This window comes from Erythrolamprus reginae, chromosome 4 (assembly GCF_031021105.1).
Source record: "Erythrolamprus reginae isolate rEryReg1 chromosome 4, rEryReg1.hap1, whole genome shotgun sequence".
Lineage (NCBI taxonomy): Eukaryota > Metazoa > Chordata > Lepidosauria > Squamata > Dipsadidae > Erythrolamprus > Erythrolamprus reginae.
The window spans coordinates 16,929,091-16,942,466 of NC_091953.1; the positions used below are offsets into that span (position 1 = coordinate 16,929,091).

Genomic DNA, 13,376 nt, shown 5'->3' on the forward strand with positions numbered 1-13,376 from the left:
TGTTTTTCCCCCCCTTCTCATTTAATGTACTGTTGTGCTATTAATGTTTTTCCCCTGTATTAACAGTTATTGTGGATACTAATTGCTTTTTTGATTGCCAAGATCATAAAAACCAATTCTGAAAATAAAGGCTATAATACTATAAAATCCTAAAGGGGATAATTCTAATTTAATTCATTTTTCCTCTTCTGTTAAAACCAAGTATTTCTACTAAGCACTGTAAAGAAATTATTTACATCACACCCATTGTTATATATTGTACCTTCAAATCCTATGATTTAATCCTATTAGCTTCACCCATTTACTTGTGCTAAAATGAACTATTAAAGAGTTAGAATTAATGCTTGTTTTTCCAAACTTCCTTTTTAGGGGATTGAAGTTGCTTTAATTCGCTGCATGTGTATATTTTAAATACTTACTGTTTGTTTGCTTTGGATAAGTGCCTTAAAGATGGCAGGGGAAGAAGGGTTCATTTTTCAAAATTGATTGCTTTGAGGCTGTGGTGGTTAAAAAATTATTTTCATAAAAACCCGAGGTTATCTTATATTGTCCTTTTTTTAATTAATTACATCCTACATGTTTGGATATCTTAAGTTTTATTTATTTATTTATTAGATTTGTATGCTGTCCCTCTCCGGAGACTCAGAGCAGCTCAAAACAACATGTTCCCCCTTTATCTTTTAAAGATTTTTTTCTTCTTCTCATCAAAACAGAAAAGCTGTTTAATAGCCTTATAAAATTAATTTAGCATTTTCCAACTCTACAGCATTTATATATAATTCTGCACAAGTATCTTTGAACATAGAGAGAATTCGTAGCTTACTGGCCACAGGCTAAAATATATCTTCCCACCAAACTTTTTTTCTCTCCTAACATGTATTGTCGGGTATGATTAACTGGCCTGGGAGTGATAGATAATAGGCTTTCCACTGCTAATGCTCATGGAAAATCTTAAGAATGTTGAGCTGATTTCACCAGGAATGTTGAGATGCTGATTCTATATACACACATACGGTATCTCAGCACAACCTGATTCAGGTTTTTGTTTATTTTAGTGAGAAGTCTTTGATTTCAAAAGCATGACAATTTTAAAGAACAAAAACCTGTCTTCCAATGACCTATATTATGCATCCAAATGTTTAGCCTTTCGAAATATATACTATATCCATTGTTGCTTAGTATTATGTTATTTATTTATTAAATTTGTATGCTGCCCATCTGTCTACCAAGTGACTCTGAATGGCTTACTATACTATAAATTTATATGTTTTTTCTGTCAGGGTTCCAAATAGCATAGAAAATTAAATCAGAGTCTGAGACAAAAGTATTCCTCAAAGTTCTAATTTATTAGCAGAACCATGTTGGCACGTCTGGGAGAAACCCGAAGCTAAGCTATGAGCGTTTCTCCACTCTGTTTAAAAATTCATTCCCTTGTTCCCATACCCACAAGTTCATCACATTGGCTAGTCTTCTGCCAACGTGTCCGTTATTCCCATCAGCTTCCGGGCAGGTATTGAACAAAAGATAACCTTGAGAATCTAGAAGGAATTTGTTATGGCTGCATCTCTACATCCCTCATGCAACAGCCCATCCCAAATTCCCACAACAGGAACACATTCTACAGCATAAGTGTGGCAGGCCAAAGTCTCCAAGTTAATGATGGCTTCAGCCTGACAATTGCCGGTATTAGGCTTTAAAAGCTAAAGCAATTAAATTAATATCAAAACAGATAAAAAACCAATGTGTCAGGGTAGAGGTGAGGTGCTGTATTAATCTGCTAGCCATCTCCAAAATGGTGAATGCCAAACCAGTAGGCAAAACTATGTTTTATGGCTCTTTGGGAAAGTCAAGAGGATAGAGGGTCAAATCTTACCTTGGGGTGGAGGGGGAAAGCATGAGTGAAAGCCACGATAGAAAATATTCTTCTCTTGACCCCACCAGACACAATTCCTTAGCCAATGAGATCTGGAGCATGCCTCTTCTACCAGAGCGAATATATACCGGTATATGTGTGTGTAAAAATCAATAGCTCACTAGAGAATGTACTTGAAGTTGCTTGGTATTTAATTAGTTTATTCTTCTTTCCATTAAGTTTTTTCATATGACATTTGGCATAGATGCTTTTGGATGGATGGATGGATGGATGGATGGATGGATGGATGGATGGATGGATGGATGGATAGATAGATAGATAGATAGATAGATAATGTGACATGGATATTTCATATTTACCATTTGCTAATACTTTTTTCAAGGGCTGGACCAAATTTTTATGAATTTTCTTTATCTGATCTTCGTGCAGGATATGATATTATTGACAGACTTTTTGATGGTGAGTCATCATATCCTTAAGAAATCCTTGTTCCATTGTCTGGCCTAGCTTTCTGAAACAATAAATATGTAGGTCCTTTATTTATTATGATGTTTATTACTCTTGAAAGTTGACTACAAATTAATTATTAGAAAATGAAGGAGTGTACACACATTAATGATTCATGAATTTATTCTATGTAAGAAAACCTTTGTACAACAATCTGAGGCTCATATCTAAGAGTTATATGAACAGTTATATATAACGGATGGCTCTGAATAAATAAAGATATTAATATAATTGTCCTCATAACTATCATTGTTGTCCAGTTGTAGATTTATATGTTCGGCAGTTTTATTTATATATTTATTTTTGCATATATTTAGCAGTTTTGAGGGACTATAATAGTGATGGCGAACCTATGGCACGTGAGCCATTGTCCTAGCTCAGCTCCAACGTGCATGTGTGTACCAGCCAGCTGATTTTTGGCCCACCCAGAGGCTCCGTGAGGGCATTTTTGGCTTCCAGAGAGCCTCCAAGATAATGCGCGAGGGTGTTTTCTTTCCTGGTTCCAGGGAAGCCGTTGGAGCCTGGGGAGGGCAAAACACGAGCCTACTGGGCCCACCAGAAGTTGGGAAACAGGCCATTTCCAGCTCCCAGAGGTCCTCAGGACAGTGGGGAAAGCTGTTTTCGCCTCCCCCAGGCATTGAATTATGGGTGTGGGCACTCACGCATGCACAATAGCGTGTACGCATGCTCTTTCGGCACCCGAAGGAATAAAGGTTCACCATCATTGGACTATAAGATAAGAGCCAATTGGCTAGAATCCATTAGTCAAAGTTGTTAGAGCTCCATAAGAATGTGTAATGTGGAGAATGTCACAATTAAATGAAAGCCTTAGGTCATCTGCATGAGTCATATGAAAGCAGAATTTATTGCTTTTCTACATTAAGTTCAAGTTTGACGAAAAAATAATCTGCCAAAAAAATCATTGCACTACATTGTAACATACTTTATATTTACTCATTTCAGGTACCAAAGATTTTCAGTGGGAGTTTGTTCATGGCTTATTGGAAAATGCTATTTATGGAGGTCGCATAGATAATTACTTTGATATGAGGGTCCTGCGATCTTACCTGGAACAATTTTTTAACTCCAGAGTCATTGCTGACTCAAATTTCCGGGGCAAGAAGATGAACAGATTTCCTTATTCTATTTCTCTACCTAACTCTTGCAATATATTGGTAAGTACTTTCCCTACTTATCAGATGGTCACACTAAAATTAATTCTCTTTGGCTTTATTAAAATGGTAGGTTATTGTTTATTTTTGATTCCCAAAGTAGCTATTGATGCTACTGATGATGTGTTTTATGTACTTGTAGATATTGACAAAATTGAATGGGTCCAAAGACGGGCTATAAGAATGGTCGAAGGTCTTAAGCATAAAACTTATCAGGAAAGACTTAATGAACTCAATCTGTATAGTCTGGAGGACAGAAGGAAAAGGGGGGACATGATCAAAACATTTAAATATATTAAAGGGATAAATAAGGTCCTGGAGGGAAGTGTTTTTAATAGGAAAGTGAACACAGGAACAAGGGGACACAATCTGAAGTTAGTTGGGGGAAAGATCAAAAGCAACATGAGAAAATATTATTTTACTGAAAGAGTAGTAGATGCTTGGAACAAACTTCCAGTAGACGTGGTAGATAAATCCACAGTAATTGAATTTAAACATGCCTGGGATAAACATATATCCATCCTAAGATAAAATACAGAAAATAGTATAAGGGCAGACTAAATGGACCATGAGGTCTTTTTCTGCCGTCAGACTTCTATGTTTCTATGTACTGACTTTTTAAAAATTATTGCCCCATAAGTCAGACATGTATGATTAAAGCATGAACTTTTTAGTAACTACCACTTGATTGCATTTTCAGAACTTCCATGCACAGCCTCTCAGACACACACATATGCGCAGAATTTGAACATGAAAGGAGCCACAGTTTTAAGCCCCCCCTTTAACATTGTTATTAACCAAGAAACAAAACTAAAAGCATGTACAGTGATCCCCCGATCATTGCGAGGGTTCCGTTCCAGGACCCCCTGCAATGATCAGTTTTTCGCAAAGTAGCGCTGCGGAAGTAAAAACACCATCTGCGCATGCGCAGATGGTGTTTTTACTTCCGCAGCGCTAGCGAGGAGCCGAAGATTGGGGTTCCTGGCAAGGGGACTCAGCTGGGAAGCGGCGCTGGGGTTTCCCCACCGCCCACGCAAACTCCTCGCTGCCGCTCGCCCGCCCTTCGCCCGCCCACGCCGCTCGCTCGCTCCGCTTCCCAGCTGAGTTCTGAAGCCAATTCGCTTCAGGACTCAGCTGGGAAGCGGCGAGAATGAACGGCGTGGGCGGGCGAAGGGTGGGTGAGCGGCGGGCGCGCGGGCAGGCAGGCAGCGGAGAAGCCGTTCTCTCGCGCCCCTCGCTCGCGAGCCGCTTCCCAGCTGAGTCCTGAAGCCAATTCGCTTCAGGACTCAGCTGGGAAGCGGCGAGAATGAACGGCGTGGGCGGGTGAAGGGCGGGCGAGCGGCAGCGAGGAGTTTGCGTGGGCGGTGGGGAAACTCCTCGCTGATGCCCGCCGCTCGCCCTCCCGCCAGCAAGAGGGGGAAGACCCAGGGAAGCCGCCCAGCAGCTGATCTGCCCGGCGCCATCTACGCATGCGTGCCCATAGGAAAAAGGGCGCGCATGCGCAGATGGTGTTTTTACTTCCGGGTTCAAAAATCGCCATATAGCCATTTCGCAATGATCGGGAACGCAATACCCGGGGGATCACTGTATTTTAAAGTAATTATTAATAGCCATTTAGTTGTGTTCGACCTTTGGCCATTCTATGGATCAGCACCCTCCATGCCACTCTGTCTCATACCACCTCCTTCAGATCCACCATGGTCATCCCAGTGTCATTCTTTATAGTGTCCAGTCAGCTGATAGTAGGGTGACCCCTTTTCCTTTTCCCACTGATCACTCCCAGCATGATTGACTTTTCAATCAATCATGATTGACAGCTCTCCTGGCATGATCGAAGTATCACAGCCTCTGTTTGGCGATCTTGGCTTCAAGTCATAAATTTGGTGAGGCTCAGTCTAAGGACTTCTGTGTCCATTATTTTTCCAATCCATGGGATGCATAATAGTCACCTCCGGCATCACAGTAGGGATCCACCATTCTCCTTTCTGTCTTTTTCAGAGTTCAGGTTTCACATTACTTTCAGCTAAACATTCATTCATTCATTCATTCATTCATTCATTCATTCATTTGATTTATATGTTGCCCCTCTCTGAGGACTTATAACTTATAATAAAGTTGAGTAATAGTTCAAAAATTATTCAGTAGTTGAATAATAAGCTTAATAATAGGTTCAGAGGTTTTTTTTAGTTTTTAAAGATGCATCAATCATTCCCCAGCACCTTGTCAGATTTAGGTAATTCCTTAAAATTTATTAATTTAATAATCTAAAATTTATTTTCAAAATATACTGTTACTGCTTTCTACATAGGATTACCGCCATGTGATTGAAAGCCTTCCAGAAGATGACAAGCCTGATTTTTTTGGTTTGCCTGCCAATATTGCACGTTCATCTCAACGAATGATTAGTTCTTTGGTAAGATTTGGAGTTTTCCTTATTGGTAGAGTTTTATGGGGAAGAAGTTAATTACTACCAACAATGCACATATCATTTATAAAGAGGCTGTGCCTTTTTATTGTAAGTTAAATCAGTTTACAAAGAATTGTGGAATGCATTCTGTTCCACCAAATCTTAGTTTCCTTTAAAACTACAGTAAAAAAAAATTACTAGCAACATTCCGTATTATGAAAGAGCTGAGACTCAAACAGACCATGTGGTAGGTCTCTGTGCACATATTGAATGGTTATCAGCTGCTGGTATGTAAACCATAATGATTCCTTAAATATAAGAAGTGATTGCTGCTATACTAATGTATATTCATGAAAACATAAATGATATTTCTCAGTATGTACAACGGATGGGTTCCTCTCAGTTCAGACCGAACCGGTACTGACCCACTGGTGACATCACAATAACGTCACTGAAATAGATTGGGCAGTCCCAGTCTGTGAGCGCTGCCATCTTTTTTCTCAACTTTTCCCCCCCAAAAAATTTCTGAATTTTTAATTTATTTTCTTCTGCGCATGCACAGAAACTGAGCTTCCAACACTGCATATGTGCCGCCATTTTGTTTTTGGCTTTTAAATTGGGGGGGGGGTGTTACAATAGAATAGAATAGAATTTTATTGGCCAAGTGTGATTGGACACACAAGGAATTTGTCTTGGTGCATATGCTCTCAGAGTATATAAAATAAAATATACATTTGTCAAGAATCATGTGGTATGACACTTAATGATTGTCATAGGGGTCAAATAAGCAATGAAGAAGCAATATGAATAAAAATCTTAGGATATAAGCAACAAGTTACAGTCATACAGTCAACATGGGAGGAAATGGATGATAGGAATGATGAGAAAAACTAGTAGAATAGAAGTGCAGATTTAGTAGAAAGTCTGACAGTGTTGAGGGAATTATTTGTTTAGTAGAGTGATGGCGTTCGGAAAAAAACTGTTCTTGTGTCTAGTTGTCTTGGTGTGCAGTGCTCTGTAGCGACGTTTTGAGGGTAGGAGTTGAAACAGTTTGTGTCCAGGATGTGATGGGTGAGTAAATATTTTCCCCGCCCTCTTTTTGACTCGTGCAGTATACAGGTCCTCAATGGAAGGCAGGTTGGCAGCAATTGCTTTTTCTGCAGTTCCGATTGTCCTCTGAAGTCTGTGTCGGTCCTGTTGGGTTGCAGCACTAAACCAGACAGTTATAGAGGTGCAGATGACAGACTCAATGATTCCTCTGTAGAACTGGATCAGCAGATTCTTGGGCAGTTTGAGCTTCCTGAGCTGGCGCAGAAAGAACATTCTTTGTTGTGCTTTTTTGATGATGTTTTTGATGTTAGGTGACCATTTTAGGTCTTGAGATATGATAGAACCTAGAAATTTGAAGGTCTCTACTGTTGATACTGTGTTCTCTAGTATTGTGAGAGGTGGAAGGGTGGAAGGGTTTCTCCTAAAGTCTACCACCATTTCTACGGTTTTGAGTGTGTTCAGTTCTAGATTGTTCTGGTCACACCACAAGGATAGTTGTTCAACTTCCCGTCTGTATGCGGATTCATCATTGTCTCGAATGAGTCCGATCACTGTTGTATCATCTGCAAACTTCAGTAGTTTAACAGATGGATCGTTTGAGATGCAGTCATTAGTGTATAGAGAGAAGAGAAATGGTGAGAGTACACAGCCTTGGGGGGCACCTGTGCTAATTGTACATGTGTCTGATGTGATTTTTCCTAGCTTCATCTGCTGCTTCCTGTCTGTTAGGAAGCTTGTGATCCACTTACAGGTGTGTTCAGGTACCCCTAGCTAATTTAGTTTGGTTAAGAGAATGTGCGTGGTCACACATGCTACATTTTAGGAGATTCCTTGGGGATTTCTAATAAGCATTTCTTTGCTTCATTTAAAAAGAAAAAGCAACAAAACCGAATAAAATTAGCAAGCCAGTTGTCTTCTGAATTTTGTCTGCATAATTAATGTGAAAATGGAAATGTAATGCCAATTAGAGCTGAAACCGAGTCCAAAGAATGAGAGGGGAAAATATCACTCCTATATCTGTGCCTCATCCTACAGCACAGAGAACCATCTTTGTAGAACTTGAAATTAGCTTCTGATGCTATCCCTTTAGAAGAATTTATATTGACTGGCAGTTCAGTACAGGCTAGCAAGAAAAATTTAGGCAAAGAGATAAATTTAGATACATGGGAAAAGATATGGATGTATAATTGGAAAATAACAAAATCAATTTCCTTTAAAGAAAACCAAACTAAGATGTTTTACAGATGGCACCTCTTTCCACCATATAGAATTTCCAAAATGTTTCCATCTGTATCGCCTATTTGTTGGAAATGTAAAAAAGAAATTGGTACATATTATCATGCGTGGTAGACATGTTCTGAGACAAAAATATTTTGGAACAAAGTAGAGAATTGGATAAATGAAATAACAAAGGAGAAGATTAAAAAAATCTCCTGAATTCTTTTTATTGGGTATTTCAAACACAAAGTATAAAAAAGAAACTTATTATTTAATGATACATATATTGGTTGCGGCTAGAATAGTATTTGCACAGAAATGGAAAGAAAAGACAATACCAAAAGACACTGAAGTATTTAAAAAAATCATAGAATGTGCAGAACTAGATATGATGACCAAACGTTTAAATAATCAAACTGAAACATAATTTTATAAAATATGGAATAAAGTATATGACTGGTGGAATTTTAAAAATGGTATTAACAATTAACTATAAGATAGAAAGAAATAGTATATAGTATAACTAACTTAGAAGTGTATATTCTTTCATTTCTTTTTCTTTTATATTACTAATAATCTCTCCCTTTTCCTTTTGTATAAGTATAGAATATCTTAAAATATAAAGAAATTTAATTAATAAGTTTAATATTATAAATATAGAGTTGAATTCAATAAGAATGTAACTTACATGTGTGGCATTTCTGCTTTGATCTGACTACAGTTAGTTTTTTTATATTTTTGTATTAGACTTCTACGGCAAGCGGAGCAATGGTAGCTCCTTAAATGTTTAGTGTTGTATGTCTTTGTCTGTCTTTTTGAAAATCAATAAAAATATATTTTTTTAAAAAAAGTACAGGCTAGCAAGAATTTAGGTAGGATATCAAAACAATCTATTATGGCTTTGCTCTGACTTTCCTTCTATTTAAATTCTATGTAAGTGGCCCTTCTAAGGGGAAGTAATTCCATTTCCCTAACTAAGCAGATCAAGGGAAAGTTTGGTAGAATAGTTAAGGCATCAGTTCTTCAGTGTAGTTGTAGGATAGTTCAGGAATGGGTTGCTATAGTCTGATCTGCCTACTCATGGAATCTAGGTTTTTTTAGCCACTCCTCCATGCCTCTCTGCTCATGCCCCAGGTTCCCACTCAGTCAGATCTGAAAGAAGCCGCATTGCATTATAAATTGGATGTCTTCGCTTCTGCGGAGGCTTTCGATGTGAAGTGGGTTTTTACAACAAGTCCACAACATGGGGGCTCTAGACCCAATGGCTACATGCCCTTAGGGACACCAGACTTCGCTATATCCCATTCCTGGACTATTCCACAATTACACTGGAGAAGGGGTGTTGATCTTACTCAAGCCGCCCCGAGTCCTCGGAGAGGGGTGGCATACAAATCCAATTAAACTAAACTAGACTAAACTCAAATATTTTCTCAATGGGTTGTGGGATAGTCCAGTCTCGGCCTGATGTACACTTGTGAGGTTTGGAGCCATAATAATCTAACATTCTGTGCAAGCTTCTTTTTCAGCCATCACTTCATTGAAAACTGGGCATGTGCAGAGAGGCAGGAAGGAGTGGCCAAACACCCCCCCCCCCCCAGACTCAGTAAGTAGGCAGATAAGAATGTAGCAATCCATTCCTGGACTATCCCGCAACCCACTGAGAAAAAGCGTTCAGGTAAGACCAGCATCCCTTCTAGTCCTGCCTTGTACACAAAGCCAGCTGGGTGATCTTGACCTTTTTCTCAGCCTAGAAAGGAGGGTATGGCAAGCATTTCTGAAAAACAAAAATGCCAAGAAAAATGGAGGGACCTGTCCAGGCAGCTCTTTGAGAAATGGAGAAAATTGAATAGGACGGAGGGGGAACTTAAGCTGATATTCATTTGTGTAGTTCTTTTGGCAATCTTGGTAGGCATAAGGGATAAACTCTTATCGCTCTCCATGAGAAGAAAAATGTCACAGTAAGGTTTTAAATGTAAACTCCAGGGACTACAAATTTATTCATTTTGGACTGTAATGGCATAGAGAGCTTATATGCCATTACAATCCAAAATGTCTCTGAATGGATTAATTGCTGTATATATCAGTTTTTTAAAAGTAAACAAAATTACGGCCTTTACCAAGAGAAAATAGACTTTAAAAATTAAAGCGATTTTTCAGAACAACAATGTTATCTACCTACTTATCCATCCATCCATCTATCTATGTATCTATCATCTCATGTTTGCCCCCTGTCCCCCCATCTCATAGAGAAATATGTTTATACAATAATTGAAAAAACAATAATAAATTAAAAAAGGGGGATTAAAGCACTGTTAAAAATTAATTAATTGAAAGGTGAAAGGAGGGCTTTGGGGAAGCCAACCAGCCCCATGGTTATGTCCTATAGTTCTATAGGTTCTATTTTGATATTATTTTCATTCAAACTGCTGAACTTTCATGTTGCAATACATAGTGAAATATGTATTTCAGATACACTTTATTTGAACCCAGTGTTAAATGAGTACACTGGGTATTTTGTCTGGATGGTATATTGTGACTATTCTGTCTCCTTGTACTTCTCTACTAAAATGTGAAATCAAATTGACAATCTCCCTGGGATCAGTATCTTATGCAACTTTTAAAAATTATGTTGATGTTCCTATCATTTTTGTTTAAACATCTCATCCTTCTACAGCAGCATGCTAAAAACAAGAAATATTGAGACATTCAATTTAAATATTGTCTTTACTTAATCAAACTTTTAATTTGGGAATGGCATAGTTAGCATTTTTACAGTAACAAATGTTTAAATGCTCTAGAATAGCTCTCTTTTTTTGGTACAGAATGCAAAAATTTGCTGCAGCACAATGTAGCACACTGCAATCATAAAATCTCCCACAAAACATACCATCACTATATACTATGATTTTTAAAAATGAATACAGTGTTCCCTCGATTTTCGCGGGTTCGAACCTTGCAAAAAGTCTATACCACGGTTTTTCAAAAATATTAATTAAAAAATACTTTGCGGTTTTTTCCCTATACCATGGTTTTTTTCACCTGATGACGTCATATGTCATCGCCAAACTTTCATCTGCCTTTAGTAAATATTTTTTAAAATAAACTTTAATAAATAAACATGGTGAGTAATAATCTGAATGGTTGCTAATGGAATGAGAAATTGCAATTTAGGGGTTTAAAGGGTTAAGGGAAGGCTTGTGATACTGTTCATAGCCAAAAATAGTGTATTTACTTCCGCATCTCTACTTCGCGGAAATTCGACTTTCGCGGGCAGTCTCGGAACGCATCCCCCGCGAAAAGCGAGGGAACACTGTATAGTGACTTCTCTAAAAATGGGAAAATCAAGGAGGTGATGGTAAAAGGTGATGGAATGGTTCTGGTCAATGTAGAGGGCTTTGTATATAAAGGGTATGCAGTAAATAGAATGGAAAATGCATTCACTTTTTTAAACCATCTCTAACAAAGAAAATCTGAAGTGCCAGATTCTTTCAAATGCATTCCCTGGGGCATTCAGTATAATCAATTTTTTTCATAAATGAAATGAAACTCAAATCCATTGACATTATTGTAACATTTTTAAGAATATGAAGTCCTTGGTGGGGCATTATCAGAGCTTCCAATTCTATTTCAAGTCTATTTTGGAAATTCCCCAGAAATGTCCATAGCTTAATAGCTTAAGAGCTAATTATTCATTTTATTCTTGATTAATATTGCTGGCACTTGTTTCTTTTAGTACAATAGCTTCTTCTTTTAAGAACTCCGGTATAATGTTCTTTTTCCCTTTTAGTTCTTCCTGCTATGGAACCTTGTTTATCAAAATAGCTTTTATTGAAACAAAAGTGTTTTCTGATGTTTTTGCTTATACAGAGGAGTTGATATGGGGGGAGAAGTTTCTTTTAACTTTGTGAGTAATGTTAATATTATGTGGCATAGGCTCATGGTCATCCATCACCCTCCCCAAATCTGGCAAAACTAACACGGTATTTGTAATATCTATATTTACATTATTTCAGTAGTATCCTAAGTCCTTTGGGATTGGGCGGCATAGAAATTAAATTAAATTAAATTATTAAATTAAATTAAATTAAATTCATACAGTACTCACATATAAAATACATAAACACATATACATTATAATGACATACAATACATATGTCATCTACCAACATTAACTCTGGCTTATCATTGCAGAGATTTTTTTTTAAAGTAAAGCAATTTCTTAGGCATATTGACAAGGGTTTTTGGCGTAAGTACTATACCTCTGCTTTCCTGTACACATAAAATGACAAAAAGTCAGAAGTCTGGTGGCACATTTTCAGACCAATTCACTTCAACAGATGCATTGTTGTAAGAGAGGAGCGCCATATAAATCCAATCAATCAATCAATCAATCAATCAATCAATAAGATTAGGTAGGATAAAGCAAACAGAAGTCAGGCTTGGTTAAACAGATTACATGCAAAGCCATTTAAAAGTGCCTTATCAAAATTAACAATTATAATTTGATTGAATTTGTTGAGACCTTGTGAGATTGCCTGAAACCATTTTGTGAACGTGAGACTCAGTGATATCTTTCTTCCTCAGTAAAAGGTGATTGGCAGGGAAAATGTGGGGGGAGGATAGATAGATAGATAGATAGATAGATAGATAGATAGATAGATAGATAGATAGATGATAGATAGATAGATAGATAGATAGATAGATAGATAGAAACATACATACATACATACATACATACATACATACATACATACATACATACATACATACGTGGGATTCTCCTGGTTTGGACTGGTTCTATAGAACCGGTAATAACTTGGTGGCTTGGGTCAGTAGAACTGGCAGTGACCCAGGCTTGCCACTCCCCCAAGCTGGTTTTCCCTATGTGCCACCATCTTGTTTATAGCTTCTGCACATGCATTAAGTACTTATGCATGCATGCGCATGCTCCTGTGGCACACCCCTAGGTGAACCGGAGCAAATTGGGTAGGTAGGTAGGCAGGCAGGTAGGTAGGTAGGTAGGTAGATAAGTAGATAGGTAGATAGGTAGACAGATGCATGCACACACTCACAAACACAAACACATACAAACTATCAATTTTGAAAAAAAAAATCTGTTTATATGTTTAAAAGCAGGCCTTGCAGTCTT

General features: G+C 37.8%; 1 protein-coding gene across 1 annotated transcript in view; it reads left to right on the top strand.

The window, feature by feature from the left end:
- Positions 1-13,376, top strand: part of DYNC2H1 (dynein cytoplasmic 2 heavy chain 1) — a 184,870-nt gene that overhangs the window by 119,678 nt on the left and 51,816 nt on the right. The window contains 4 exon segments of the mRNA XM_070749693.1: positions 2,256-2,267; positions 2,269-2,332; positions 3,344-3,555; positions 5,861-5,965. Coding sequence (XP_070605794.1) covers positions 2,256-2,267; positions 2,269-2,332; positions 3,344-3,555; positions 5,861-5,965 — 393 coding nt within the window.